Source organism: Typopeltis vanoorti, chromosome 3, assembly GCF_054136105.1.
Source record: "Typopeltis vanoorti isolate ZY-2024b chromosome 3, IOZ_Tvanoo_1.0, whole genome shotgun sequence".
Lineage (NCBI taxonomy): Eukaryota > Metazoa > Arthropoda > Arachnida > Uropygi > Thelyphonidae > Typopeltis > Typopeltis vanoorti.
In genome coordinates, this window is record NC_143551.1 from 87,241,324 (window position 1) to 87,253,835 (window position 12,512).

Genomic DNA, 12,512 nt, shown 5'->3' on the forward strand with positions numbered 1-12,512 from the left:
CTAGTTTTTCTTTTGTTGGTTTTTATTTTTTTTTTGCGGCCTCGTTCCAATCGGTGCAGGTCCGTTTTAGGGTATTTCCTTTCGGGGACTGAAATTTGCCATTCTGTTGGTAAGGTATTTGCTTTTAAACAATGTCGAAATTCTTGCCAAGAGTTCGTACTCTCGGGATCGAAATTGACCCAAACATCGACAAAGCGACGTTTGTGAGAGCTCTTCTCAAAGTCGTCAAAGCAGAAAGTATTTACGGGCTTACCCCTTACGGGGGGGGGTAGATTCCAAATAGTAACAAACAACATAGAAACAAGAGAAACGCTCCTTAAAGGCGTAGAATGTGAAGGGAAAAAATACCTACCCTTCCTAGTCGGAAGTATTTTAAAATCCGTAAAAATTGACAGGTTTCCACTCGAATATCTAGAGAAAGGGGAGGAAATCATTAAAACCATTTTCTCCAAGTGGGGGATTGTCCGAAACGTAACAATCGGACAAGACGCGGATATCCCAGAGTGGAAGTCAGGGGAAGTGAGCATTTCAATCGAGATGAAAACCGAGGTCCCCAACTTGATTTTTTTAGGCTCAGCAAGAGTAATAGTCAATTATCCAGGCATAAGAAAACAATGTTTTCGGTGCACCGCTTTGGGCCACCTTAGCGCTCACTGCCCGAAAAACAACACATGCCGCAACTGCTTATCGACAGAACACACATTGAATCAATGTGAGTCACCGTGCCGTAAATGTGGGAACACATCCCATAAAATAGACATTTGTCCTAATAGGACCCTTGCAGAAAGAGCAGGAGGCGCCATAACACCTGCGGCAGTAGCCATTCCTAAGCTCGCAACACAGGACTCTCGAGCTACCGGCCAAACAGTAAACGAACCACAAACAACTGAACCAGAAGAGTTTCCAGCCCTCCAACCGCCAGCTACCGCTACGACTACATTAGGAAATCAGGCAATAACTGGGAAGAACGCAGAAGGTAGAATTAGGAAGAAAAAGAAACAGAACACTAAGAAATCTTACACCAATGAATCGGAAGGCAGAAACAGAGGAAATGGAATGCAGATAACAGCACAGAAACAGAGGAAATGGAAATCAACACCAGTACAACAAAACGACCCATCACGCCGGAAGAAGAAGGAGAAATGAAACAAAATAAACAGGACACTGAAAGCCAAATAGAAGCCTCAAGTTCAGATGAGGAAGGAAATGAGATAATATCGCGAAACAACACAGAAAATGAGGAAGAAACCTTATCAGAAGAAGAAGACAGAGAGCAAGGAAACAATCCAGAAACTAAGGAAGGAACAAGCTTTGTTAAAAGCAATACTCCAAACTGCTCTGTCATTTTGAAGAACTTTAAGGGATCTCCTAAAACGGCAGAAAAACTTTTTCAGATAATGACCACAAAAGGAGAGCCAACTTTCTTGTTCTTTAAGAGGAGCAATAGACTCATATGGGGAGAACTCTATGTAAAAGATATAACCAAGGTCGAGCCCCATCAACTGGACGGTCACCTGGACTTAACAGAGGAAGAAAAACAACACTTATGCGACACATTGAAGTCGCTGACACGAGTAGATTTGGAAAAGAGATGCCCATGGATAATGAAGGAATTTGAAAAAAGAACTTTACCAGTAGATACAAACACCGGTTCTTCTCACCCCATTATAAAACCGGTAAAAAGAAAAGAACCCCTATATGAATATTCGAATGTAACAAAACGAATCCTATTCTATCTTAGGAATAAACCCGAGATAAAAAACAAAGTCCACACAGCTGTACAGGAAAAGGGAGACATGGCTTTGCAATGTGAAGGTGAGCTAGAGAGTCTTAGAATATGGCTCAAGTTTGGGAAAGTCACTTACGACCGAGCGGAATGGAATGAATGCTTGAAGAGAATATGGCAACTTAATGATGAAGAGTCAGTACACGTACTCACAGTGATGGAAAACGTGGTAAAAGACTATGAGGAAGCGGTAAGAGATAGCAGGGCAAATATGACTTAAAAAAAAAAAAAAAGCCCCTTCTAAGTTTCTTGGTTCTGTTTCTGTATGTTCACGCTTAATCCACATAGGAGGGGGCAGACCTGAGAACCCGAGCGGTGAAGGCTTACAGCGAGGCAGTGCAGCTCCTTGTGGGCTGCATCACTCTGGCCAGGCTCTTCCCCCGTTCTTGCAGTACTTTTCTTTTAATTCACCGACTTTTGTTGTTTCTGTTTATGTGTGTCCTAGTTCTTTTGATTTTCAATTTATGTGTGTCTTCCTGCATTTGTTTTTTTCACTTCTTTCATCGGCCAGACATCTGAAGAGGTGGCTGGCCGGAGAACGTGGAGGAGAACGGATGGAGGGAGATAATGTCGGAGATCTGCTTGGTGTTGGCATTTAAGTCAGGCCAGGTAGATTGACTGAGGCCTCCTTTAACTATCTACTACTATCCATTCTATCTTTCCTCTCCTCTCTCACTATCAAGCGGACTCTCAGCACAACTTTTTTTAAATCTAAAGAGGCCAGTGATGAAAGGCATGAACTCCCATTCTATCTCAATAAAGGTCGAAACTAGTCTGGGTAGTACGTGTGTAGAGGCTTAAGTGCTGTGAGGACATCATGTTGGAGGCTTGATGGATTTTTTACAACACTCAAAAAGAATTAAAATAGAATTTAATACTTCCTATATTTCATCCTAGTCACTAGGACATCTACGGGGATTACAAAAACAATTAATGCAACATATACACAAATAACAAACAATACTAAGCCCAACCACGTGGGTGACACTAAAGTCCTATCTAGGTAGAGCGCCCTCTAAGGGCAGTAGTAGGTGTCCTGGAATGCAAGGTGGGAACTCTGGTGATGAGTGTTTCCCAAATCTTCGGAAGCTTAATGCAACCATATCAATAAATATGGTTGCATTAAGCTTCCGAAGATTTGGGAAACACTCATCACCAGAGTTCCCACCTTGCATTCCAGGCCACCTACTACTGCCCTTAGAGGGCGCTCTACCTAGATAGGACTTTAGTGTCACCCACGTGGTTGGGCTTAGTATTGTTTGTTATTTGTATATATGTTACATTAATTGTTTTTGTAATCCCCATAGATGTCCTAGTTACTAGGACGAAATATAGGAAGTATTAAATTCTATTTTAATTCTTTTTGAGTGTTGTAAAAAATCCATTAAGCCTCCAACATGATAGTCTGGGTAGTGGCCCTTCCCTTAATGCATAACATTAGACATATCCGGAAGGAGATGTGTTTTGCATTATAGGAGATACTGAGATAGGAGTGTTGGTAGCTTGTTCCACCTTTGCAGTGAGTTGCCGTGGTGTTGTACCACCTTAACCCAGTCCTGAAGATACTTTCAGGTGCAAACTTTGTTTGCTCACACTTGGATAAAGGATTAAACTAAATTTATTATACTCTAACCAAGTGAAAAATAAACTTTCAAGAACAGATGTGTCCATTGGCATTTTGTAATGGACTAGCAAGCCGATGGACACATCTCCCCCCACCAGATGAGTATTGCAACATCATGTATAATATGAAGTTCACTACTCATTGTTCTCATCCAACATCTGCATAGATGACCACCAAGGCAAATCACTTCCAACTTATAGATAGATAGATAGATATTATCAGGTCAGTTCTTTTTAAATAGATTTATCCATAAATAAATAAATTCTAAATAAATAAATTTATATGGAATAGGAGAAAAAATAGACAACACACTAAACTAGCAATATATAATACAGATTTCAAACCAGATCTAACTTATGGATTTGATATTTCTGATAGGAATAAAACAGTTGATAAAAGCACTAGAAATAACAGATATTAGTTCTGAGAAAAATTAGGGAAGTGAACTGATGGTATCAATTGCAGAATCATTTGAAAAATGAAGATATTAGGAAGGAACTTGATGTTGCTAGCATTCAAGAATGTGTGTAAGGAAAATTGTTGACAGGACATCAGTAATAGGAAGAAAGACCATGTTGCTCTCTCCCTCACTTGGCAATATTTCTCTTGCCAGCTGGAACCAGTTTTCTCTCCTAGTGTTAACCTCTCACATCTAATCTATCCTGCCATAAACACATCAGGTCTATAGCTGCTTCACCCTTCAAAACACTTAGTATTCTTTTCTGTTCCAAACAGTACTTCTGTTTGGAACTCCTACTCAACTCCTGATAATAAAGCTTAAATCCACCCAACCTTAGGATACTGTTTCCACATTTCGGGTATTGCACCAAATATTTGCCTCAGAATCAGTGGCAGCCGGTGAAAATTTTAAGTAAGGGTGCTGCATATACAAAATAAGAAAAATAATTCATTTTTTCCTAATCAGTAACCAATTTATTAATAAGTAAGTTTATATATTAAAAATTTGCTTTATTAAAAATATTATTTGAAAATAATATATATAAATATATATTATATGTAATAATAATAAATATACAGTAAAATCCCGAAGTTACACAGTAGGTGGGACCAACAAAAAGCGTGTAAGTCGAATTCGCGTAACTCTGGTATAATTTTGCATGTAATTTATATATACAAACATACAATTGGGACCAAAGGTTTACAAAAGCACCTATATTTTTTAAGAAATATAATCATAATTGTAGTTTTTCGTACATAAAAAAAAAAGAAAGTTATTTCGATGTCGATGGTTTCATAAAATCTAATAGATTCGTCTGATGGCATAATGTCTTTTTCTTGTCACGCAAAATTTCTTCATAGCAAGCTAATGATTTTTTTATTCCTCGCCTTGTGGCTACAATTTGTTCCTCATTAGAATCTATGTCCTCCAAAATCTGTAAACCTTTCTTTTATGATTATTCTTACTGTGGATTCCTGTAGATTGAACTTCTTTGCTAGCTCACAAATTTTCATTCCGCCTTCAAAATCCTTAATAATGTTGAGTTTGTTTCCAAAGTCAATGTTTTTATTTTCTTGCTAGCAGTAGAAGAATTAGACTTGCTTCTTTTGGATGACATTATTATTTTTTATGTGATAAAATTTTTATCAAGAACATTACATTAAACAATTGCAAGGTTTGTAGACTATAAAAATCGTGTATGAATGGAGACCGCACGAAACACGTCAGTGCTTGTTCACAGCATGTGCGACACTGGCCAATGCAGCTGGCACCTGAAAGATATGACTAGTGGTGAGTCGTGAAGCGGGACAGGAATACATACATATAAGAAACCACATAACTCCAGATTCGCATAAGTCGGGGTATGACTGTATATTTATTTCATTTCTCAGGGGCTCACATTGGTGAGTACAGGCATGGCAAACTTGAGATACCCAAGCTAGACCTGATCTTACTTCGTACAATATACACTTGGTATATCATATCTGGAGATTGGTCTTCTACTCTTTTTTCCCTCTACTCTCTCTCTCTCTCTCTCTCTCTCACTTCTTACCCCCCCCCCCAGTACTATTAGAACAATTCGAGGGCGAAGGGGTGACTCTTTCCTCTCAAACTGTAGTTTCCACTATCTACTAAAAAAGGAAACCTAGTTGTCTTAAGGTAGCAGCCCCACCACTAGGATACCTATCATCATGCTAGTCACTTGACATAGGGAAACACATTTACTTTCAAGTCTCAACGAAATCCAAACTGGACTGAAAACATGGGAAACGACCGCAAACTGGAGGAGGGTAAGAAACTTTGGAAAAAGAAAAACGTGGTGAAATATGCTACATGGAATATTAGAAGCATAGCACATAAAGAAGAAGAATTAGATAAAATTTTAAATGATGAAAATATAGAAATTGCAGTTCTTACAGAAACAAAAAAGAAACTTAAAGGAACAAAAGAAACAGCTAACTACAATATCATATATAGTGGAGTGGACAAACAACTACATGCAAAAGCTGGTGTAATGATTTGGATCCATAACTTAATTAAAGCAGAAATAACTCATTATACATACTGGAATGAAAGAATATTAGAAGTGTGATACAAAGAGTTACAAAGAATATATGAAAAATTAAATAAAACAGACCACATAATTATAGCCAGAGATCTTAATGCCAGAATAGGAATGAAAAGAATTAACAATAATATACAAAAAATTTGGAGAACCAACATAAACAAAAATGGAAAGTGACTCATTGATTATACAATATATAATAATTTTAAAATAATGAATACATTTTACAAACATAAAAATATACATAAATAATGTGGTGTGCAAGAGGACAAAAATCAATAATAGACTACTTTATAGCAAATGAAAAAAGCAGCAAACCTCTTCCTAGATGTTAAAGTTAGAAGAGGGCTAGAAATTGGCACAGATCCCTATTTAGTACAGGCAAAACTAAGATTTCCACCAAACTGACTACAGAAAATAAAAAAAATAAACAAACTAGAGAAACAAAATCTAATTACAAAGTAAGACTACTAAATGATTCAAGTATAAGAAATTTATACCAACAGAGGATTAGTAACTACTTAGAAAAAATGCAAGAAAATGAAGGCATTGAGAAAGAATGGAATAATATAAAAGAAATTATTGCATCAGCAGCATATGAAAGTCTAGGAACACAGAAAAATATATCATAAAAATAAAAAATTACATATATGGGACATAAATAAAAACAATAATTGAAAATAAAAAGCTGGCTTTTAAAAGGTGGTTAAGTAGCAAAAAACAAGAAGATGAAATTGAAAATAAAAAAAGATGAGCATTGAACATAAAAAAAGATGAGCAATAGCCAAAAGAGAAACCAGAAAGAGAGACAGAAAAAGCTGAGAAAAATTTGTATCATATCCAGAAAATGACATATATAAAATAAGACCCAGTGCTTACAAAATACTAAAGCACATGAATGCGGATATAAACGAAACTGCAAATATAAATTGTGAAATAGATGTAAAAGAATTCTTGGATTACTTTACAGATCTTTGGACAGATAATACTGGCATCAAAAATAATTACACCAGGAACTTACAAAATATCTTAAATGATATGATAACAATGAAAGAATTAAAGGACAACCTAAATAAAATAAAAAATGGCAAATCAGCAGGAGAAGATAGGATAAACTCCGAACTGTATAAATTTGCTGGAAAAAAATTTCATCAAAGATTACTAAAATTTTTAAATAAAATATATACAAATGGACAAATACCAATAGAATGGAATACAAGCATAGTAATACCTATATTTAAAAAAGGGGATAAAACAAAACCTAACTACAGAGGTATTAGTTTATTGAATATATGCTACAAAATGTATAGCAGAATACTTAATGAAAAACTAAAAATATACAGTAAAAAAATATTATTAGAATGTCAGAATGGATTTAGAAAAGGATGCTCTACAATGGATGCAGCTTTCTGTTTAAAACTACTTATAGAAAAAAGAAGAGAATTTAATTTGGAAACTCATCTTTTGCTTATAGATTATGAAAAAGCATTTGACAAAGTAAAAAGATGTATACTGTTTGATATATTACGAAGAATAAATATACCTAATATTTTATTACATGCAATATTGAATATATATATAAAGATAATAAAAAAAATAAATGAAAAGTTGTCTGAAAAACAATCTATAAACCAAGGAGTAAGACAGAGATGCCCTCTGTCTCCAACACTTTTCAATATTTACATTAATGAAATATTAATACAGTGGAACACCTTAAACAATCAAGGTATAGAAATTTCCCGGAATAACAAAATAAATATGCTATTATTTGCAGATGATCAGGTAATAATATCAAATAAGGAAGATAATTTACAAAGAGATATATAATTTAAACATTATAGTAGAACAGTTTTTGAATGAAAATTTCCATAGATAAAACTAAAACAATGGCATTTTGTAGACAAACTCCAGTTAGAAGCAAAATAGTTATTAATAATAAAATAATAGAACAGATAAATACTTTGTTATCTTGGATGTGAAATATCATATGAAGGAGAAAAAGACATAATATTAAAAACTTCAAAATTTTTACAGATTATAGGCCTGATAAAAAGAACACTCAACCCAAATATAGTACAAAAAGAAACACGCTTGAAAATATACAATACTTTAGCAGTGCCCATATTATTATATGGCAGCGAAATTTGGGCAATAAACAAACAAGATAAACAAAGAATAAAAACAAAGGAAATGAGATTTATGAGAAGAACCGCAAAATACACATTATTAGATCAAAAAAGGAATGAAGACATTTTAAAAGAACTAAAAACAAAATCAATAGAAGAAAAACTAAACGATTATAAACAGAAATGGATTCAATGTAAACTGAATGGCCAGCACCCGACATCCTAAACAAATACCAAAATATAAGCCAATTGGAAAGAGAAGGCAGGGTAGACAAAAAAGTAGTCAAAAAAGGATATTGGATGGATAATGAGACTGGAACAGACCAAATACGGTCTATACCTGTAATTAGTGTTATGATGATGATGATGATTTATTTCAAATATATATATATATTTGAAATTAATATATGACATTAAAAATATTATTTGAAAATAATTTTTAATATTAATAAAATGTTTAATAATATTTTTGCATGCAAGCATACAATTTATCTGTAGCGACACTGCTCAACAAGCAGTGTCGGATTCACTTGTTACGTCAGTGACAAGTGCAAACGAATATTGGTGAGTCTAGCCACAATTGGCCAAACATAATAATTCCGACACTGCTTTAGATTGCAGTGCATTTGTTTCGTGTAATGATAATTTTTCATGTAATGATAATTGAGAAAATATAATTCTTTTCATATTTTGAACAGTGACACTTGTCATAATTCAGTCTTGTACCTATAAAAATAAATAATTATATGTTATTTTAACAGAATAAAATAAGATTTACCAATAATATTTCACCCTCTCCATGAACACACACCAATAATAAAAGTTTTATATCTCACAGAAATCACACGCGCAAGCATACAATTTATCTGTAGTGACACTGCTCGTTGAGCAGTGTCGGATTCACTCGTTACATTCAGTGACAAGCGCAAACGAATATCGGTGATTCTAGCCACAAATGACCAAATGTGATAATTCTGACAGATTGCAGTGTATTTGTTTCATAATCTAAAGCATTAATCGAACAATTCCAATTATTAACTATTCAATCAATGTCAAAACATAAGCTGTAACCTTTAACATGTTGTATTGCATTTATGTGATGTTGTAAGCATTATTATTTATAAACACAAACAAAATTTAATTTTTCTGTTTTTTTTCCTTCGGGTGCTGCAGTGTTCGCAGTGTTTATGTACAAGCCACCTGCTCAGAATGCTTGATTTTATACAGAAGTGAGCTTAATTGATGATCCCTCCCCTCAACTCACTCTCTCTCTCTCTCTCTCTAGTCACTTTCCCATAGATGCTCTGTTGCTGCATTATATATCTTCCATAGGTATTTCTGTGGGCATTGCTCCTCTGAATTGGCCATTACCATCCCTCCGCTCATCAAACCAACACTGCTCTGTGGTTTAGCCTCCAATGACTACAATCTTCAGAATACCCACACATACATACATCAAAATCATCTCATAGGTCTTGGGACCTCTTGTGTGGGACTGATATTAAAAAAAATAAACTTAATCATATAGTACTATCGTGGTAACTTGTATACTCCTTGAGGGTATATAGCAGGAAACTGATTTTGATGCATTTTTTTTTTTGTCTCACTCATGAAAAGTTGTAAACCTGTAGTAAGTCAGTATCATTGGCAGGATAAGGACTTTTTTTCTTTTTTTTTTATAGTTTTGAGTTTGCATCATCTGGAATCCCTGCTCTAGAGACCAAATGTGGAACTTATTTCAAGCCACTCCAGTAATCAGGGTGGTCTCACACTTAGCAACATTCACCTTCCATATACATACATGCCCAAAGTGGGATTTGAGCACACAGCCTGTTGGTTGAAGGGCGAGTACATTAACTACTTGGCCAACTAATCTGGCATTTATATTTATTATTGTAACACTGTATTTAATATAAAAGTAGTAGTTATATATGTGGTAAATTTAGATGTCATGTTTAATAATGATTGTATTTACAAAACGTTTTGGTTATGTTGTTTTTTTCCCCTTTTTCAGTCTTCCTGGCTTGTTGAATTGCGTAACATATTTAATTTGAATAATGAAGGTGGAAAGTGTAATGAATTGCAGCTTTGTATCATGGTATCCATTATTTAAAAAAGTTACAATGAAAAGGTAAAAATTCTTTCTTATTAATTTTATTTCATTTCTTGCTTACTTTTTTTTGAGAGGATTATTAAAGCTGTTTTTACGCTAAGATAGCATATAAAAACAACTAACTTTGTTGGTTCAGTAATATGATTATTTATAACTGAAATTAATAGTGTAGTTACAAGAAAAATTACTGTTTGTTATGAATTACTTTTAATATTTAATTGTTGTGACAACAAAATATTAATGATAATTACTCATTTTTGAATAAGTGCATGCAGTTTGTTGCAGAATAATTGACTATCTGTTAATCTTGTCAATTTTCATAATTATGGATATATGCCTGTAAAATAGTATGATTGGATTACAGTAGTTATTATTAATTATTATTATTACTATTATTCAGACTTTTATAGAATCACAAGATGCAGCATGGGAGGTCCATATTAGACAAAACAAACTCTCTCATACTATCCTTAAACTCATTCTCCATTTGTGCTCTCACTGACTATCAAACAAAGCATTCCATAGTCTAATCATTCTTCATGCAAAAAAAAAGTCACTTCTCATCCTCTTGCTCATCACTTCTATTCACAACTTCCATGGATGGTTCCTTCCCCTTGTTCTAACTATATGAAAGCTCTCCTGTTGTTAATCCAGTTTTAATGTCAATATGCAAGGTGACATACTTAGATAAATTAAACATGGACACTTAAACTTATGTGAAATAAATTTATTAGCTATAAAATTTTTGTTTATGTATCATAGGTATCCTCGGTACATTGAAAATGGAACACAATATAAAATTACAATTAAAGAATCATTTTCAAAAAGTGCCACTATAGCATTAATAGAACTCCAAATGTTAAGTAAAATTCTCAGTTTAAAAAAAAAATTACAATAATAATCAGGAATTTCCAGAAAAATGAGGTAATGATACTTTCAATGCAATGGATTACTGAAGGCAATCGGATCTGTTTAAGTTAGGTTGCTGTAAAAAGGTCTCACAACTCTCTTTATATAAGTACTCTATAAGAAAAGCTAAGTTTTCTTCCAAGAAACTCGGTTTAGTTGAGATAGCATGTTCTGCTAGGCCAGACTGTTCCATTCATGCTACTTATTTAAGATTTATGTTCTTCACGATGGATGACTGCAGATCTTCTAGACTGTCCAAAGTAACACAAACCACAAGAGCATGGGATCTGGTAGACACTTGGAAGATTGAGTGGAGAAAGCTTGTCTTTAGGTGAAGAAAGGAAGGTAGAAACAAGTATTTAGGCTTAGGTGCTGGTTTACAATTCATGTTTGCACTTTAATGAAATAATTTGCAGCACAAAGAAATAATTAAACAACAGGTTTTTTAGATAGGTTTAATAGATAGGTTAACAGGTTCAATATTTCATATCAGTCACAGAGGGAATAGTAATGGCATTACTGTAGTCTTTATGTTGAGAAGGATGTGAGGAGGTGGAAGGGACAGATAATTTGTAGAATCATCAGGAAAAATTTTGTTGGAAGTTTTTTCCCACTTGGTTAGACTATAAATTATATATTTAGTTTAATCCTTTATCCATGTATAAGCAAACAAAGTTTGTGCCAGAAATATTTTCAGGACTAACTATCTCTAATCTAAAGCATTATAATAATAAGATGTGATACCTTTTGGCAACTTGTATATGGAAATATGACTTCTGCATTATTTCAACCTTGGTATCACCTCTGGGTCTGGCTCCCATGGATGACACCTCAATAAAGGTTGAAACCGGTCTGGGTAGTGACCTTTTTCATAATGAATAGCATTATACATGTCTGCAAGGAGATGTGCTTTGCATTATGGGATACCAAGGCAAGTGATACGAAGCTTTATCCACCTTTGCTACAAGTTGCCCTAGTCCTGAAGATACTTCAGGTGCAAACTTTGTTTGCTTACACTTGGATAAAGGATTAAACTAAATATATAATTTATAGGAAAAACTAATAACACACAAAAACATACAAGAAACAATAAATGGAAGAAATACGATTGAATAATAAAGACTAAAGTCCTATGAGAGGTGCTCTCTATGGGTGCTGTTGGTTAGCCTTAGATGTTGGACAGGAGGCCTAAGAATTAAAGTTTCCCAAATTTTGGGAAGTTTAATACAATCATATTTATTAAGATTAGGCTGGTTTTTTAAGAATGATACAGATTCTAAAAAGAGTCAAATTTGTATTTTGCTGCAATAGAGCATAGTGGGTTTCTTTCATCTGATTCTGTGTGAGATGTCAAGGCATGGTCTGCTAGACCTTATTGACTGTAGTTGTGGCAGCAGGTGTATGTTTTGTATTCTTCTAGGTGGATTAT

At 34.2% G+C, this 12,512-nt stretch overlaps 1 protein-coding gene across 4 annotated transcripts in view; it reads left to right on the top strand.

The window, feature by feature from the left end:
• LOC150108354 (translation initiation factor eIF2 assembly protein-like) overlaps positions 1 to 12,512 on the top strand; it is a 118,440-nt gene that overhangs the window by 9,602 nt on the left and 96,326 nt on the right. For all 4 annotated transcript variants that reach the window (XM_090415754.1, XM_090415755.1, XM_090415757.1 and 1 more), the window contains exon 2: positions 10,076 to 10,192. In XM_090415754.1, coding sequence (XP_090271880.1) covers positions 10,119 to 10,192 — 74 coding nt within the window. In that variant the 5' untranslated portion in view covers positions 10,076 to 10,118. The remainder of the gene's footprint in view (positions 1 to 10,075; positions 10,193 to 12,512) is intronic.